The sequence below is a fragment of the Cervus elaphus genome, chromosome 15 (genome assembly GCF_910594005.1).
Source record: "Cervus elaphus chromosome 15, mCerEla1.1, whole genome shotgun sequence".
Taxonomy (NCBI): domain Eukaryota; kingdom Metazoa; phylum Chordata; class Mammalia; order Artiodactyla; family Cervidae; genus Cervus; species Cervus elaphus.
This window is the reverse complement of record NC_057829.1, coordinates 63,845,601-63,865,270: the sequence shown is the minus strand read 5'-3', so window position 1 is coordinate 63,865,270 and position 19,670 is coordinate 63,845,601. Positions and strand designations below refer to the sequence as shown.

Sequence of the window (19,670 nt, the reverse complement as noted above, 5' to 3'; positions counted from 1 at the left end):
TGGACTAATGATCACAGTTCCCTTTCAACTCCAGTATCCTCTGGGTTTCAGTGTGACCAACAGGGTATCATCCTTAAGTGGTTCTTAGCAAAATAGAAGTAGCAGTTTGTCTTTGATTTTAATAAAAATCCTGGCCAGGAAACAGCTTTTGGTGTTGCCAGCAGTGGTTCCCAGCTTCTCTCACATTAGAATCTTTCAGAATCCTGACCCCAGCCATAGCCATGATCAGTTAAATCACAATCTCTGAAAGCCATAATTAGCAAATTCCGTGGGTGATTCTGATGTGCTGACAAGTTCGGGAACCACTAGTAGCCCTAGTAGCTTACTTAGCTTAGAAAGTTCTGACCAACTTATCCCCCTTCCCCCCAGATTCCCACCTCACCCTATCTCATTTAGTCCACTGTGCTGATGCTGCTTCGTGTGCCAGCGGGGTATCGCCTCTTCCGGGTAGAATTCTCTAAAGAGAGAGAGCTGCAGCCACTGGGCAGGTTCCCAAACTATCATCTCCTGATCCCCAAATTAAGGTTGTTCTTAGTTAATAATTGAGTCTGCAGAGGGCAGTCTGACCCAACTCAAAGAACCATATGCTGTTCCCTCCAAAAACAAAAAACAAAAAAACACCAAATGAATTAAATAATTTCAAGTTGAAGATGTTTTACTTCATTTTTTTTTTTCTTTTATTAAAGATGAGTTAAGTTTGGAAAAACAGATCTGATTGCATTTAGTAATATAACTTTATTAATGCCCATCTCTGAGCTCCTGGTGAGTGGATATTATCTGAATTATTTTGTTTGCATTATTCCCAGCACCAGACACATACCACCAAATACTGTATGAATAAATGGAAAATGGATGATTACAGACTGATGTCGCAGACACTGCTTTCAAATTAAGTCATCATGCCCAGAAGATGAAATGAATTTCCCTTAATATTTTCAAAAGCCAACAATCCTGTCAGTTTTAAAATACCAAAGGAAATTAAAATACCTGGCTTTCTTAATTAATGCAGAATCTCTCTTTTGTCTTTAACTTCCGTTGACAAATGCTGTCCATTGTGGCAAGGGTCATTATTAGCCACTGCTTAAAGTGATGCTGGGCTTCCCTGGTGGCTCAGTGGTAAAGAATCTGCCTGCCAACACAGGACACTTGAGTTCAATCCCTGGGTCAGGAAGACCCCCCGGAGAAGGAAATGTTAACTCACTCCAGTATTCTTGCCTGGGAAATCCCATGGACAGAGGAGTCTGGCAGGCTACAGGCCATGAGGTTTGCAAGAGTCCAACAACAACTTACAACAACAAAGTGATGCTGGCTGCAAAGACCAACACTGATGATCACAGTAGTAGGATAACCAGTTTATCTGCAGCAATTCTTACGGTCCTGGCATGATGGTGGTTGTATACTGGTATATGTACATATATACCCATGTCCTTGCATAAGGGACAGTGCATCCCCTCTCTAATATGCATTGTGTATTTTGTTCAACACTGACTTAACAGTATCAGAATTTCAATAACTGTTCAGCAAAACTATTATTTAATGATGTGTTAGAAAAACATACAAACTTAGCAACCCGCCACCCACCTAAAATAATGCCATGCAGGCAGCCTTTGGTTTTTGAAAGCAAGAAGGGAGTTTTTCATTGAGGGTCGTAATAAAAAGATGCCTTTCAGCACTGCAGGATCCCATGCTCAAGGCGGAAATCATGGAGGAGACAAGGTGTATTCTTGAAGGCTTCAGCTAAAGGGGGGTTGTAGAATAAAAATTTCAAACACAACAACAAATTCCAGAAATCAAAGTGGTTGTGATTCTTGCTTGCAGAGAAAGACTTAGGAAGCTAATTGGGGGCAGAGCCTTCACCACCAGCAGTTCTAACAGGCTCAACTGGCAGGTGCTCTGTAGGAGGGGTCGCAGGGCTGCCTTACCTGGAGAAGTGGAGACAAGGGATCAGCTGCCAGAAGACCTATGAGTGGCTGCACTACTTAAAAAGGAGAGCCTCAGCTTGCCTGAAGTCATCATGCATGCATGGCTATACTCATCCTGGGATTCTCAAATTTTTTCAACTTTGGCCTTCATAAAAATGGCAAGCAACAATTGAATACATTTTGAAAGTAGAAAGCCCTTGTAGTATGGGTAATGGTTCAGTTTTCCAAATAAAACGATACTATTGCTCAGATTTCCAGAGAAAGTCAACAAATGTATTCCTCCTCTGTCCCTCTAATAATGGTACTGAGAAATAGTGAAACATCAGAGGGGAAAGGAAACTAATATATTAGTATACATACACTAGTATTACATTAGTAATATATACTAATGTACTAATATAAGAAGTCTATGTGGATTTTTTTTTAAGTCTTTTTAACAAATATTTTTTGTAATACCAACAAATCCTTGCAAGTTTGACCGACCATATGGCCCTAGTGCAGGACTATGAAATGAGCATAACCTGAGACTAGTTTGGGAGAATTTGAAACATCTGCTACTACTTTTACCTTAATTCTTAATTCCAATTGAAGTTTCATTGCATACCACAGCAAAAAGGAAAATTAGATACTAGTTCTGAATTGGTTTGAAAGAAGTTTAAAAACAGCAAAAAGAAATGGCACACTGGGTAAGGGAGTCTAGGAACTGCCCCATAAATACAACCAAGTTCCTTAAAGTAGCTCTAATAAAGATTTATACCTTAAAAAACTTAGATGGTAAAATCATAGCATGAGTTGCTTGGATATATTAACTAAAGAATAGATGTACTGAAAACCTGATAATATTTCTGACAAAGTATTTCATATTTTATTCCTAAATATGAGCAACCACAAATGAGTATCAGAAACAACTGTAAAGATCGAGCATGATTAGCTGCAGTCAGCTATATTATATATATTCTGTTGAAACACAGTCTTCCAAGAAGATTCTATCAATGAGCATTTTATTTGCATGTATTACTACATTCTGAGTGTCATTTTTATCATCCATAAAATCACCAGCGGTAACAAATCTTAAGTTTCAATTTTAAAAAATCTCCTTCTCTGATTGTGATTGCTTTTGGAAACTCCATTCCCACTAACCTTTATTTCATGAGTTATGAGTAAAGTAAGAGATGACCTGACCATTGGTTCTTCTGGGCAGCCTGGTCTAAACCAAGGGCCACAGCCCTCTTCCTGAAACTACTCTATCACTTCTCTGCCTTTAGTTCCTTATGCCAACTGTTCTCCCTTTGGAACTGGCCTCCAATCATCTTGGCTGGTCATAGATGAAAAACGAACCAGAGAGGGCAGGTGACTTGCCTGGGGTTCCTGAGCTACATTATGACAAAGCCAGGGCTAGAATCCATAACCAGTGAGATGTTACTGTACCTCAAAAATATAAATATGGACATGATAATAAATGTTAATGCCTAAAATGACTAGCTTAGCAATTGCATGGCAGACTCAGTCAACCACATTTTGATAATCATTGCTTAAAGCCTTTGGTCATGAATTTGAGCAAACTGGGGAGATAGTGGAGGACAGAGGAGCCTGATGTGCCACAGTCCGTGGGGTCGCAGAGAGTCAGACATGACTTAGCGACTGAACAACAAGGCCTTTGAAGTCAAAGAAAGCACTTGGGCTAAGGAGGACAGAGGCAGAATACTTTGGATAATATTGGAAGAATAAATAGAAGGTTGGTGGGAAGTGATTAAGATTTCCTAGACCAAGGAAAATCAATTCAAGGAGCTAAAGTATAGAGAGATGGTATTAAGTTGGTGCAAACTTAATTGTGGTTTCAGACCGTGAATTTTAAATCATTACAAGCTCAAACAGCTCAGAACCATTATAATCAACACATTGTGCCAACGAGAAATAATTTATTCCTGTAGCATAAAAATCCATGCTTCAGGATTTGACAAACTCTTGGAAAGCATTTTCTGCCGCCTCCTGGTTGTGGAAGCATTTTCCCTGCAAAAAGTTGTTGAGATGCTTGAAGAAGTGGTTGGTGAGAGGTCAGGTGAATATGGTGAGATGAGGCAAAACTTTGTAGCCCAATTCGTTCAACTTCTGAAGTGTTGGTTGTGCGATGTGCAGTCAAGCATTCTTATGTAGAAGAATTGGGCCCTTTCTGTTGAGCAATGCCTGCTGCAGGTGTTGCAGTTCTTGATGCATCTCACCGACTTGCTGAGCATACTATTCAGATGAAATGGTTTCTCTGGGATTCAGAAAGCTGTAGTGGATCAGACTGGCAGCAGACCACCTTTCTTTGGTGCAAGTTTGGCTTTGGGAAGTGCTCTGAAGCTTCTTCTCAGTCCAACCACTTAGCTGGTCATCACCAGTTGTCATATAAAATCCACTTTTTCTCGCACATCACAGTACAATTGAGAAATGGTTTGTTGTTGTTGCATAGAATAAGAGAAGACAATACTTTAAAACGAAATTTTTGCTTTGTGGTCAGCTCATGAGGCACCCACTTATTGAGTTTTTTCACCTTTCCAATTTGCTGCCAGGGCCAAATGCGAAACCATAGAAGGGCTGACACTGAGTTCTTCAGTAACTTCTCATGTAGTTGTAAGAGGATCAGCTTTGATGATCCTCTCAACTGGTCGCTGTCAACTTCCAATGTTCAGCCACTGCGCTCCTCGTCTTTAAGGCTCTGGTCTCCTTTGCAAAATTTCTTGAACCATCACTGCACTGTCCATTAGTTAGCAGTTCCTGGGCCAAATGCATTGTTGATGGTGCAAGTTGTCTCTGCTGTTTTACAACTCATTTTCAACTTGAATAAAAGAATTGCTCCAATTTGCTTTTTTGTCTAATTAACATCATTTCCCTAGTTTAAAATAAACAGCAAGTAATAAGTCATTATCAAAAAAATAGAAAGCAAAAAATGTGCATTAAAATGATGTATAACATAACCATATTTAAGAATGTATTGCAATATCAAACAGCAAATTTCAAAAATGCAAAACCACAATTACTTTTGCACCAACCCAATAAAATCTGGATTAGAATTAACTGCAACTTAAGTGAATGTAATGCCAAATAATTAGGTGATAAGAATAATTCATTATAAGAATTCAGAAAAGTGATGGGTTGTGCCTGCATAAAGAATAATAAGCCTTACTCCTATAAACCACTGACTAAATTTTGACACTTCTGACCTATTAAAACACTAAAATAGTTCAGGCTTGCTGTTACTGTTGTAAGGAAGATTGCTTGGCAAGATTCAAAGAAACTAGTGGAATGTGAATTTTATGAAATCATAATCATTTTCACATGAAAACCACTCAGAATGCAGAAATGCAAATAGATATCTTGAAAAACTGAGGGCAAAAAGAGGGTTAAAAGATAAGGCTGTGTGATTCTATATGCAAGAATATTTCATTTTGAGAAAGCAATATATAGAAGTAACTGGCCCTCACCATTTATCCTCAGCAAGGGATAAATGGCTTCTGTTTCTAGTGAATGAGATTTCCTTTAAAATTTTTAATTGGGAGCAATGGAAGAAGCACAGGAGCAAGAACCAAGAGAAAATACTCAGTTTTTCTGAGGGGTATGACAAAAATTTGTCCTTATTTTTATACCATGGAACTCAGATGCCTTATTCATTGTAATAAAGCCTAGATAATATTAAAATAATAAACATGATAAAATACACAAAAAATCAGACTAATTAAAATAAATTAAGAATAAGAAATATGTTTATATGGAAAAAATGATAAACAAGTATCCTGAGTTTCTCAATTATAAAAAGAACAATACCAATCTGAAAGGTTGTCATGATGATTAAAATAACATACATAAAATTACTAACGGAGTGTCTGGTACACAATCAGCGCTTTGCAAATGGTAATTATTATCATCATAACCAGGATGAAGAATAACTTAATGAGAGCTTTCAAATTGGACTGATCACTACCTCCTCCATGCTTCAATTTCATTCTGAGCACACAAATGTGATCACTGTTAGCCAGCTAGGTAGCTTTGGAGAAGATCACTGAGTATATCACACAAGAAAATAAGAAAACCAAAAACAGTATTTGGAAATGAAGGTGAGGGAAAAGAGTTGCCTGAGTAGGCAATGGCTAGCAAAAACATACTATGATGTTATTTATAAGCAGCATTCATAAGGCAAGGGCTCGCTCACAGTACAGACACAAAGATAAGAAGTCAAAGAAAATCAAGGCAATTTAGAAACCTTAAAAATTAAACTGCTGAGACATAAGCCCTAATGAAAAGTTAAAAGTTCTTCCAAAGGAACCTGTCAGACTCTGCTGGATCCATCTTTATCTAATTTGAAAATGATTCAAGACTCATCATCTTTTCACTTACTTTAAGTATACTTACTTTCATCTCAGTTTATTTCCAAGAGGATCTGGATTTATTTTTCTTGGTTTTATGAAGCACTTAACTCCTTTCTACTCTCAGTATGAAATTTATTTTTTAAGAATTTCACTTTTTTTCCATTAAAGTCAAGGACTTTTCCCTTACTCTTGTAATCCTAGAACTCAAAGCTGACAAAATAAGAAAACTATTTTAACTCTGGGAGCATATTCTTAAGCAGGACATTTAAGGCTACACAGAGGAAAGATTAAAGTATAAAGAAGGTTCCATGGAGGATGAAAAAGAAATCCTTGTGCAATTTAAAGGCTAAATGCAGAGAGGAAGCAAAGATCCTGAAGGGTAGTGGATAAAAATATAATTACTATGGCTTTTCCTCTCTCCCCATTAATGGAAATGCTGTGTATGACTGAGAAATCTCTTAGGAAATATTCTGGAAGTTGCCAGGTGGATTATTAACAGATTTATCTGTCCATTCCAAAGTTTGTGATTTGCTTCTTTTCAAATATTCCAAGAGCCCAACTGAGAAAACTTCTATTTCTCAGAAAAACAATAAATAAGAGTTTGGATTTTATTGCCTTGGCCCACTCTCCTGATATTGTTCTTTCCTTCTTTAAAAACAACCCAAATGTATCCCTTCCCAAACTACATATTGATTTTAGCAGTAAAATAAAAGAACTCTTCTTGAATCTTCCCACATAAGGACTTATAAAAACAAGCCAAGAGGACAGTGACCTGAAACCAGACAAATCCAAGTCTCCAATCCCCATCCCAGTTTCTCCATCCCTATAAGCACCCTTAAGGCTCAAAAAGAAATATTAATGCCCAAACAGCCTCGGAGCCACAGAGACATGGAAAAGTTTTCTATTCTGGTCATATGAGGCATTAGAAAATATATTGTTAAAATCTTCACTGGACCATTCATTTAGAAAGGGTTCTAACCTTTTAAAATCTAACTAATATCAGCTACAGGATGTCAGGGATCTTGAGCCACATTCACAGTGGCTTCTTTGTCGAGTAAGCAAAGAAGTTGTGTTATTTTGGTTGCCTGGAAATTCTTATCTGTTCCACTGATCTGCAAAAATCTTGGATCCCTATTAAAGGCTGTGGATCTCCACATAAATGATATCTCTGTTACAGAGAAAGAAGGGGCTGCTGCACTTGGTAGAATGTCTTCGGCTTTGAATCAGACGCTCCAAGTTTGGTTTCAGCTTAGGCTTCCAGCGTGCCCAATGCTGAACTTCATGCTTAAAGCAAGGGGAGAAAAGTCTCGATCCCAGGAGCATACCAGATCTCTCAGATAAAGAAGTAGAAGCAGGCTTCAATTGGACGAAAGTTGGTCCCCTCTGTTAGCACCAATCTCTCATTTAGTTCTTCATAGACTAAATTACAGCTTCTCTTCAGAGAAGAGGACCTGGATATTGAGAAGGAATTAAAGTAGATATTGAAGTAGAAATTCCAAGGCCAGATATCCATAAAGTCAGGCAAAGCAGCATCTGAGGCCAGTACCAGAAAGTGGTGGAATTCAATGGGCAGCAATTCTGGGGTATGTGAGCTTCCCTTGAACCTGCCTATCCTCATGGCCCAACCTGTACCCCAATCATGGGCACCACCTCCTCAATCCACAGCAAGTTCAATGGGGCTGAGGCTCGAGTTTGTCGGTGGTGAATCCGACGTAGCCGCAGAAGGTACAGGATGATGGCCAGTAGCACCACCAGGATACAGGCGAAGAAGAGATAGTGGTTGTAGACGAAGGAGAGACGGAACCAGCTACCATGGGCCTGTCGGACACCTTCCTGCCGTAGATCCCTAAATAAGAAGTTGAAGGTGGAAAGAATTGTTAAGTTTCAGAGAGAAATATTTATGCCTATTTAAAAAGTCCAGTGGTTTTATCCCATTTATTCCATCCATGCAAACATGCTATAACACCAGCTCCACAGAGCAAGCAAAGCTGAAACATGTCCCCGGGCCCAGATTCCTCCTGTATCTTCCTTTCCCTGGCCTAGAGGGAGCCTCTGAAAGTGAAAGTTAAGTAGCTCAGTCGTGTCCGACTCTTTGCAACCCCGTGGACTGTAGCCCACCAGGCTCCTCCATCCATGGGATTCTCCAGGCAAGAATACTGGAGTGGGTTGCCATTTCCTTCTCCAAGAGGGAGCCTCTACTCCTTCTAAAATCTGGAGACAAAATGAGAAGCCAAAAAAGTGAATAGTAAGACAAGACTGGTCATCTGTAAAATGTCTTAACAGTGACCCCATACCACCTCAGCCTACACAGTTTGTAAATGTACTAATGAGAATAGGGTGGCCCCTGAACCTAATCAAGAAATCAGAGTATATCTAAGTATTAAAAAAAAAAAGTTGCTATGCTTCCTGAGAGTTTAGGATATATCCAGAGAAAGATGTCACTTAACCAATTGTAATCTGAAGAAAAAATAGAGACATGTAAACCTAAATGCAGTGGTCCATCTATCTAAAAGAGGAGCTCTTCTCTTGTAGTCCAAATACCCAATACATTTTCATTCTGTTTGACCTGCAGTGTTTTTTAAAAAATGTGAATCTCCAAACAGAAAGACTACATATAAAATGTGGACTTCTGGCTTCTCTTGACCAAGGAGAGCTGGGAGATGCTGGGCCAGCACTTCTGCACGACAGTTATCAGCCTTTTGTTTGGGGCACATGCTCTCCAGTTCCCCACTTCTCTCACTCACCTGGCTTGTGACAGTATTGAGTTTAAAGAAACAGGCACCAAAGATTAAGAGTTCATCTGACAATTCTTAAAGAGACAGGAAGATCGAGTGGTCTGAAATCCTTAAAGAGACAGGTAAGGGTTCAGGTGGGTAGGACAGTGGTTTCAGTATTACAAACCCTTCTAGGAAGGTCCAGATGCCTCGGAAGTTCAGAACTTGACTGGGAGAGGTGGGAAAGCAGAGGAATGAGGGCTTTTAACTACCAGCCAGGGGCAGGCTTTCGGGGCTCCAGGGGAGCGGGAAATATAGGGGGAGGAGCCTGTGGATCCCCGGGGAGGAGCCTCCGGGCTCCCGAGCTGGACACGCGTGGGGGCGGTGCAGACTAGGGAAGGGGCAGTGAGCCAGAAGAGACGGGTGGATGCCTTCGAGGAATTAGTCTCGTGCGTGGGGGGCATTTCCAAAGACTTTGAGGAAGGAAGAATGAGTAGAAGTCCTGATCAGTGCCCCGTCTCTGTCCCCGGGCGCGTGTAAACAGCGGCACGTGGATGCAGATTTGGGGGACACGCCCACGTCGCTTCCCATGGGAATCGTGCCGCGTGGGGAGATGGGCGAAAAAAAAAAAAAAAGAGTTCATCTGAAATAGTCCAGAAGAAAAAGCACCTAAAAATGATCCCAAATATCTTATGGTACATAAGAGCAAGACATCCCCGAAATGCATCTCATGTCCTTTGTTCTGGCCCACCCAAAAGCCATCCAAGTCAATGACATGATTTCCAGAGTGACTCTAGCCGCCAAGAAAGACTGCTGCATAGGAAGAGCATATACTGGTTCTGTAGTCAGATGTGAGGAGATGAAACCAGTCAACCCGAAAGGAAATCAGTCCTGAATATTCATTGGAAGGACTGATACTGAAGCTCCAGTACTTTGGCCACCTGATGCAAAGAGCCAACTCATTGGAAAAGACCCTGATGCTGGGAAATAAGAGAAGGCAGGAGGAGAAGAGGATGACAGAGGACAAGACGGTTGGATGGCATCGCCGACTCAATGGACATGAGTTTCAGCAAGTTCTGGGAGATGGTGAAAGACAGAGAAGTCTGGCGTACTGCAGTCCAGGGGGTCACAAATAGTTGGACACGACTGAATGAACAACGAGTCAGATATAGTTTCAGAGTAACTTTAGTTCATCAGTCAGTATCTTAGAAATTGTTTGTAAGAGCTCAATTATAAAGACTGATTTGTTGTAGATAAATAAAATTGAATTCCCGGGAATTCCCTGGCAGTCCAGTGGTTAGGACTTGGCGCTTTCACTGCCGAGGGCAGGGCGTGGGTTGGATCCCTGGTTACTAAGATCCCACAAGTCATGCAGCACGGCAGGGGAAAAAGTAAAAAATTACTGAATTCCCGACATTACAAAGAAGAATACACTCCAGACCAATAATTCTCAAGACTTCCTTCTGTTTCAACATATGTGGTAAGTAACAGCAGTTTCACATGGCAGTAGTAAGGGGAATTTGGATGTTTTTTGTTTCTCTTTTTGAGGGAGCGGTCACTTAAGAAACCTATTTTGAGGCACCAACTACCATCCTCTAAGCTCAAGATGCTTGGTCAGTCCACTTACCTGAGTGGTAAGAAGCGTGTTTTATACAGAATGGCTCCCAGCGTCCACTGAACCTCTCGGTCATAGACCAGCTGTGCTGTCTGCAGATTTGGATAGTCATAGGGAAAGTGGAATCCTTCATGAAGAACTTGGTACATCCAAGCCGACTTAAAACACTGATATCTGTGTGAAAAAAATAATTAATTTTTTAAAGGAAGAAAAAGAAAAAAAAAAAAACAAAAACTAATGCTTTATGTTTATTCTCACTGGTGTCAAAAAGACCCCTCTCTCCCCATTACACCTTCCTCACCTCTAGATGGAGCCAAATCTGAGCCTACCTTATCTTCAAGTTGACTGCAAAAGTGAGGCACACCTTCAAGCAATGCAACAATGCTACTGTGACTGTTTTTCTTTTGTTTTCTTTTTTCCCCTAACAACCTTTACCTTCAGAGAGCATGCTGAAATATCTACAAATGTAATTATATGACATTTTGGATTTGTTTCAAAAGAACCAATTTGTGGGGTAGGAAAATAGATGAAATAAGCAGCGCTGGGAGTTGACAGCTGATAGGAGAGAAGCTGGGTGATAGGTACTCAGGAGTTCATTATACTGTTCTAATTTCATTTATGTTTAAAATTTTTAACTAAAACGTTTACAAAATGGGAGGACTGATGAGCCAAACTGGCAAAATATTGATATTTATTGAAGCTAGGTGACAGTTACATACGTGTTTCTGTTACTGTTCTACTTTTCTGCATGTTTAACATTTTAATAAAAATGTAAAAATAAAAAGACCACCACTTTTGATTTCAGACCACTTGGAGAGAATACTTTTTGGTAAACCACCAGTTTGTTTCCCTTGGCTTCACTAAAGTAAGTTCACTGTTTTGGCCTCTACCCTTTAGAAAATCAAATCTAAAGAATAACCAAATTCTCTTTCAATGTAAATCCAATCTGTACTATCACTCACTCTCTCTCATTCATTGTTCATACATTTTAAGGCCACACCTAAAGGAGAAAAGGAAGTTACTTACTTGAGTCGATGCTCATCTGCATGTGATGAAAAGAGGCCATTCTTGAATCTCTGAGTGAGTACTGACCAAGCCATGCCACAGTAATCCTGGAACAAACACAGAGAAATGATGCAACATGAAATGGGAGGTAAACTCTGTAATTCCCCTACAGTCAGTTTTCCATTTCCAAAGTTACTTGTGGGTTATTAGTTGACAGGAAAACAGAAATGGTATATTCAGTCATTTAACACTGTGCCAGGTCCTGGGCAAGGCAAGTCCTTGAACTCAGGCCACTAGGTGACTTGAGTGGCCTAGGAATACTCCTTTTCATTCCTATTACCTCCATGTCCATACAAAGCCAGCCTGACATGGCTCCTGAGCCTCTGAGGCTTTAGAGATGGGTAAGGTTAGGATCGGGAGTAGCAACATCAAAAGCCAAAGACAGCTTCATTCTACCCTATGTAGGACTGACATGAACAAATCAAACCGATGGAACAGAATGGTCAAAAATCTATCATTGGCCTGTCTCCTTGTTGTAATTCTCACCAAAGGAATCATTCCTTTTGGTTTGTTCAATAAACTATTATTTCCTGAATGTCTACTTTGTGCCAGGTGGCTCTAGCAGTGAATAAAACAAAAATTTCTACTTTTATGAAGCTTACCTTCCAGTGGTGGGGGGGCAGACAATAACCAAATATACATGCATACATACATACATACATATACACACATACATACAAAGAGTGTGTTAGATAACATAAGTGCTCATGGGAAAGATAATAAAGCAGGAAAGGGAAAAGGGTAATATTGGGGAGGGCTGCAATTCTGCATAGGATGGCCAAGGAAGATGTCACTGGGAAGATAACAGTTGAGTTAAGGTTAAAAAAAAAGAACCAAATCATCTTTTCCCTGAGAAAGAGAACATATTAAGGCACTAGCAGTTTGGGCAAGTAATAACTTGAGTCCTATGGAGTTCAAGGGAACAGGATTTGAAGAAATTTTAAAATGAGAGAAAGATTCAGGCCATGGACAGTTAGGGAACGTTGGAAAGGAAAGGAAATATGACAGTATTCCTGGAGGCTGGAGAGGAAAGGGCAAATACAAACCAGGCTTTCCTCAAAATTTCTTAGGGACTGCCTTTAGGGAACAGAACAGTACATATACTACATATATTATTTCTTCTGAAAGCCCTTATACTAAGAGAAATTGAAGAAGACAGAGGGAGAGAATAAAAAATATGAAAGGACAGATCTCCCCATAAGTTTTTCTGCTAAAAGAGAAAAATATACAAAAATGAAAAAGAGAGGAGTCCAAATTGAACAGGAACTGTGGAATGCTAGCTAAACTTTTACCTGTCCATACTGGCCTCTTAAAAGCTCAAGGTAAGAAAATGAAAGTGGACTTGCCCACCTGTGTGACATCATCTCCAAAAGCATTTACACCTGGGAACACCCAGTAAGGGGAAAATATCTGGAGATGACACTTTGTCCATAAACATTAGACAAGACTATTGGCAAGCTGGAGGAAAAACCATTAGCCACCACGACAATATTAGCTCTGCGTGATAATTTTGGTAACTGGACACCAATGGAGACCTAAGATTAATTAATTAGCAGGCAGTAGAGCACAGCAGGTTACTTCTCTAAGTTTACCTCCTCATCTGTAAAATGACGGCTCCCAGGGCTCCTGCCAAGAAGCCAGTGAGATCACGCATGCAAAGCCGTTTGCACAGCGTCTGGTACAAAGTTAGGCATCCATAAATGGCTGCTGCCAGCATGAGTCATTTTTATGGTTAATAATGTACCTGAGCAGCCTTGGCAAATGTTGGCCCATGGTAGCGGCCACCAATGCGCAACACATCCTCTGTACAGTAAAAGAACTCGGAGAAACCATAGAACTCGCTGTTGTTGAAGTCAATGGGCGACTGGTAGATGCCATTCAGTGAGGCCTGGCTGGTGTTGGAGCGAGCCAGCAGGGGGCTCAGCATGGCCCCACAAGCCGCCCAGTCCCCTCGTCCTCGGACATGTAGGACCTGACTGTTCCTTTCCACCACATCTGTGAGTCCCACAGGCAGGCAGGGATCCAGAAAAGGATTGTCGGGACTCAGACCTGTCTTGTGGCCCAGCAACCTGTCACAATGACAAAAACAAACAAATCACATCACTACTGCACCCAGTTTCCTCAAAGATGCTTCCCAGACGTCTTGTTATTCTTCTACATGACAGCCCTAAACACAAGGATGCACATTACCACTTAGTTGCATCACATGAACTTTTAAATTATGCAAATTCAATTTAGAAAAAGAAAGAGAAATATGGCAGTGATTTTGTTCAGTCTTTTAGTCAACACACATATTTCCCAATATATAGTGAAACTGGAGATGTAAATCTGCTATTCTCCATCTGGTCTTCATTACCACTTGCCTCTTAAAAGTGAAAAGATTTCACCATGCTGATCACAGTTCTAATGTTTCGAAAGACAACTGGGAGGAGGTGAAGTGGGAAGGGCTGAGGACAGTCCATGGCAGTGGTGCAGTGGCGATGGATGGCAACAGTGACCAAGGACATGCCCAGCTCTGAGGGGGAAGGAGCGCCAAGTTTTGATTCCCACCACGGCTATCACACAGCTCTGGTTATTTCAAGTCTGTACTTGTCTAGCAATAAGAGATTAATATGCAGATCTGGCCAAAGGTGGAAATTAAGTGCAGACCAAATACAACTGTAGTTTGCCAAATACAATGAACTATTCATCAATTCCTAAGACAACTGTGGACGAAGATGCACACACAAGTGTAAAGGCTGAAGGCCGGAATGGGAATGTGACAACACAACAAAAGGCTTTGGAACAAGTGGAGCCTGTTTTGAGGATGTGACACCACCTATAAGGAAAGCTCAGAAAATTATCAAAAAGAGAGAAACATTAAGTTTTAACATCGCAGGAAGCACAGGTTTCTCTATAGATTAGCAGCTTCACAAGATGAGTAATCAGTTTTCTGAATTAGGTAACTTAGATACATAATGAGAAAAAACTCAGGTGTGAGATGATGCAAACCTGTTCTGAAGCAGCAGAAAACAGCAGGCAGATATAAAGGAGGAGCAAGACAACAAAGGAAGAAAATGGAAAAGGAAGCACAGTAGCTAGTGGAGAAGGACCAAAACAAAATTGGTGTGAAACTTTCATAGTAATTGTTCTTCAGATACCACAGTGCTAACGGGAGCCATCTGAGCTCTAGGCCAAGCAACATTTGTATGGAGGCCTGGATACGTAAGAGTATCTTCAGAACACAAACACACTGCTTGATTTTAATGCATTCATTCATCATCCGAATAACAGACTTCTCCCAAAGCACCCTGAATTCTTAGGAGCTGAGACTCAGAAAAACAAAAAAGACTTGAGACAATATTTTGTCTAACACGCTCCCCATATAAGACGATTGCTGTAGAGAAATTATTACAAGTGGGATACACTGGTACCTTTTCAAGCTATTGTTTACAGCTAAACAAATGGGGGTGAATAGTTTCATGGTGGAAAAGAACTCTGTTCTCTATTATGCTGTCTTTTAATGTGCATGATGAATTTTAAATATTAAAAACCCCACAACTATACGTATACTATGGTTTAAATACTTCATCTGGCACACAAATGAAGAATCAGTGATCCGTCCAGTGCTGGAGGAAAAAGTATCTACTCTGGACTTAAAGAGAGAATATTTTATGCACGCTATGGAATATTTAAGTCCCACGTAAAATGCAACTCCACTGTAATTTGACAAACAGGTTCTGAGCACTTCCATGTGGAAGAAACTTCTAGAAGCTATGTTATACTACACAATTTAAATTAATGACTTAATTGATCTCACTTATCCTGTGATGCCATGTCTGAAGATGGACACTGCAAGAGGTCACCGCAATAAGCCACTGTGCTTTTCTAAGTCCTAATAACAAAAATTAGAAGGCACTCCGATGAACATCAAGCGGGACGACTAATAGACATGCTCCGAGAGACAGTGATGGACAGGGAACCCTGGCGTGCTGCAGTCCACGGGGTCGTAAAGAGTTGGGCACAACTGAATGACTGAACGACAACACGAAGCTATCCCACTAGCCGGGGTGGCAAGGAAGGAGGAGGCAAGGACATACCTATTACTATCTTGGTAGGATGTAACCATCTCTGCCAAATATCTGCAGCCTGACAACATTCTATTTCAGAATCACAGATCCCATGTCAAGCGTACCTGTTCTTGTTAAGAGTTTCATTCAATACAAGATCTTCATAGCGCTGCCGGGCAAAATTGCCCCCAAAACCCAGAAAGGTTGTGACATAAACCCTATACACGTGTTCTGTGTGTTGCACATCACAGCCCAGGTTGAACTCAGCCAGCAAGATCTTCGCAGCTTCTTCCTGCAATATGATGTAAAAGAAATTTTAGTTTTGGTTGATTTCTAGAAAGGTATGACACTGCTAATACACCAGGTTTCACTAGCTATGACTACTCTTTAAGACATTTTGTATTAATAGCATTCTTTCATCTTCATAGCGCTATTTTAAACAAAGACATAAAATGACCCTAACCTTGTCATACGATTAACATAATCACAAAACTCAGAGCTGGTGACTTTCAGAGTTTAATTATTTCAGAGATGATGAAACTTAAGCCCGTATGACTGCCCTACTCAAAAGTTTGCTCATTCCTTACTATCTACAGATAAAAAAGCCAAATCCCCTAGTATGGCTCCCAAGACTCCTCATGATCTAACTTTCTTTATCTTATCACTTCCCAGCATTCCCTATTACCACACTTAAAAACCCCAAACTACAACAGGCTCTTCATCATTCCCTGGACATTCTGGGCTCTTTGCTGTTTTTTCTGTGCTTTTGTGCATACTGTCACCTCCATACAGATGGCCTTCCCTTAACCTCCACTATGCAAAAGGCTACTATCATCCAAGGACCAGGTAAATACCTTACCTTCCATGAAGGCAGCATGGAAGGCACCTATTCAAGCCTTTGTGAATGTGGTTCACCCCGTCGGTGCCACACTGCTGTGGCTCTCTGTTTAGACCCACGATGCTCAACCAGAGGTGATTGTGCACCCCCAGGGGCAACTGGCAGTGTCTGAAGACACTTTTAATTGTCAAAACTGGGAGTTTGGGGGATATAGGGGCATTATGACATCTGATAGAGGCCAGGGATGCTGTGAAACATCATACAATGCACCAACCTTCCAAAACAAAGACTTATTCAGCCCAAAATGCCAATTGTGCCAATGATGAGAAACCCTAGTTTAGATCAAATTACAGAACTGTCGTGGTCTGCCTGTTATCACAGGCGGTCTCCACTGATAGATCACAAGCATTTGGGGCAGTGTAACATGTCTTATGTCTTGCACATATTAGGTGCTGAAAAGTGTTTTATATCTTTTTCTTCTGTATGATAAAACTTCTCCCTCAAAATGCATTATTTACATTCTAGTAAGGCAAGGAATAACAGAAGCACAAGAATGGAATCATTTGGTAAATAACATCTAATGAATAAGTATTTATCAAATACTGTACTCTGGGATTTACATTATCACGTTTAATCCTCAGGCAACTCTTCCAGATAAGTAGTATAATAGCTAAAATGTATTAAGCTTTTATTACACGTTGGGCAGCTTGTTAAGTACTTTATACAAGTGGTATTATTTCATACTCACAACTTTATGAAATAGATACTATTATTATTCTCTTTTTACACATGAGGAAACTGAGGCTCAGAGAGGTAACTGACCCAAGATAACATAAGCTAGCAATGATCTGAAGCAATGGACCCAGGACAGTTGGTCTAAGTCAGAACATAGTGCCCTTCCTTCTCAAAGATGGGCATTCCTACCAACTGAATTTCCCCAAAAGGTAAAATACCTCTTGTGGAGAAAGGACAGAAGTTGAGGTAGGAACTTCATAAGCAATTTGGAGAGAGGCTCCTCCCATATCCAGTATCCCTACTGTCCTTCTGCGTCCTGTCACCAATTCCTGGGGAGCTTCAGCATCAGCTTCTGAAATAAATGAGGTAAGTTAAAAAGCAGTAAAGGAAAGCAAATTAGGACTGAAATAAATTAGGAAAGTTACAAAGCAATAAAAGAAGCATGTTAAGTTTTGAAAAAAGAAGGAAAAAAACAAATCAAAATTAGCACTTACATGCTAGTGATTGGTTATGACACAAACCTTCAGCCCTTAGAGCTGTCTTAAGATGACAGTATCACTCACCATCTTCATGGTCGAATCTTCCCAAAACAAAGTTGATTCCAATCCATGCATAAACCCCTAAGTAAGAAACATAAAAGCCCCTGCTTAATTCTCTACTGTGATAGCACGTGTACACGTCTCCAAAGCTGCTCTTTCCCCCTTTTCCTGGAAAAAAAGTGATCATAGTATTTTATTCCACACTCTCAGTGTATGAATTTAAAATTTTTTATCTGGTGATGTTTTTCCCTTTTAAAATTATTTGCATTTTCTAAATTTCCTACAATGAATAGGAATTAGTGTGTAAAAATAAATAAAGCTCTGGGCAAGACAGAATTAATTAAGCACACTCGCCCTGTCTCCCCACTGAATAAAGTATAAACTCTGGATAGAATGTACAGAGCAGCTGTCTGAGGACTCTGAAAGTAAGTGACAGAAGGCACGCTGGGGCAGACATCAGACTTTAAAGTACCACCAAAATTGCAGCAAGCTTCCCGTTTTCCCCCCTCAGATACTGTCTGGCCTGGACTGAAAACCAGCTTGAAATACAAAACCAGACATGCACAGAAAGAACTAGAAGGCCCTGTTTTGTGGTCCAAGGATCAGAAAGGGGGACTCCAAAGGTTCAGAAGGGAGGGGGGGAGTTCCCTGCTTTCTAAAAAATTTGGTCCTCTGCTACTCCAGGTAATCCTGCATCAGCACAGGGAGAGACTGGGAGATGCCTCTCTCTCTGAGGGGTATGAATCCTTTCTAACCAGAGGAGCTATGGCCTGAAGAGTTGGGGCAAAGTCCTATTGCTCACTTTACTCCCTCTGTCCTCTACCACTTAGCGATGGATACAGATGCAGTCATGGGAAATGCATGGCACACTGGGCAAATTAAACCCCTGACTTTCTACCGAAGGACCATGAAAGTGAGCTGCAGGGAACCAGAAAGTCTCGGGGAGATAGTGGAGAGTTGGGAATAAGGTGGTGTAGGAACTCCTGGGCTTACATGTGTGATCTGACTCTAAACAACATACCAAAGGTTCTGAGAACTGACCTACTGGCTAGTCAATCCATTTGTATGGGTTGTGCCCAGGTTCAGATTGGTCATTGGCTGGCACACACACAGAGGACAAAACCCAATCTCAGTGCCAGAATCAATAGAATCACCATCCACAGAAGGCAGGTCAGAACTTAAGGCCTGAACCTAACCAGTCTGCTAAGACAAAAAAATTAACATTCCCTTTATGACTGAAACAAGACCCAGGGTCTAACAATGTAATATTCAAAATATCTAGGACACAGTATAAAATGACTTGGCAGACAAAGAACTAGGAAAATCTCAACCCATAAGGGAAAAAATGCCAACCCTGAGATGACACAGGTGTTGGAATTATCAAATAAGGCAGCCATGAAAAGTGTTCAGTCACTCTATTGTGTCGGACTTTTTGTGACCCTTTGGACTGTAGCCTACCAGGTTCCTCTCTGTCCTTGGGATTCTCCAGGCAAGAATACTAGAGTGGGTTGGCATTTCCTTCTCCAGGGGATCTTCCCGACCCAGGGATTGAACCTGGGTTTCCTGCACTGCAGGTAGACTCCACTGTCTGAGCCACCAAGGAAGCTCCAAGGCAGTGATACAGCCAGGATATAAGAGCAGTCTTCCGATGAACAGAAAGAGTCTCAGCAAAAAAAATGGAGTAAAACCTAATGGGAATTTTAGGACTGAAAAATATAAAACTGAGATTGAAAAAGGTGAATCTTTTCCTCAATGTGAACTGCAACTAGAAGACAAACAGTTTTCTGTTTTTCAAGAAATGGAAATATAATTCACCATAGAGGGCACATTTGGGCAAAATGAGACCA

At 40.6% G+C, this 19,670-nt stretch overlaps 1 protein-coding gene and 1 pseudogene across 1 annotated transcript in view; one reads left to right on the top strand and one right to left on the bottom strand.

The window, feature by feature from the left end:
• Positions 1–647: 647 nt before the first annotated feature.
• Positions 648–19,670, bottom strand: part of ENTPD7 (ectonucleoside triphosphate diphosphohydrolase 7) — a 39,018-nt gene continuing 19,995 nt past the window's right edge. The window contains exons 7-13 of the mRNA XM_043927067.1: positions 17,848–17,904; positions 17,503–17,636; positions 15,837–16,003; positions 13,407–13,731; positions 11,624–11,709; positions 10,610–10,771; positions 648–8,114 (exon numbers count right to left, since the gene is read on the bottom strand). Coding sequence (XP_043783002.1) covers positions 7,883–8,114; positions 10,610–10,771; positions 11,624–11,709; positions 13,407–13,731; positions 15,837–16,003; positions 17,503–17,636; positions 17,848–17,904 — 1,163 coding nt within the window. The 3' untranslated portion in view covers positions 648–7,882. The remainder of the gene's footprint in view (positions 8,115–10,609; positions 10,772–11,623; positions 11,710–13,406; positions 13,732–15,836; positions 16,004–17,502; positions 17,637–17,847; positions 17,905–19,670) is intronic.
• Positions 14,051–14,784, top strand: LOC122709142 (annotated as a pseudogene).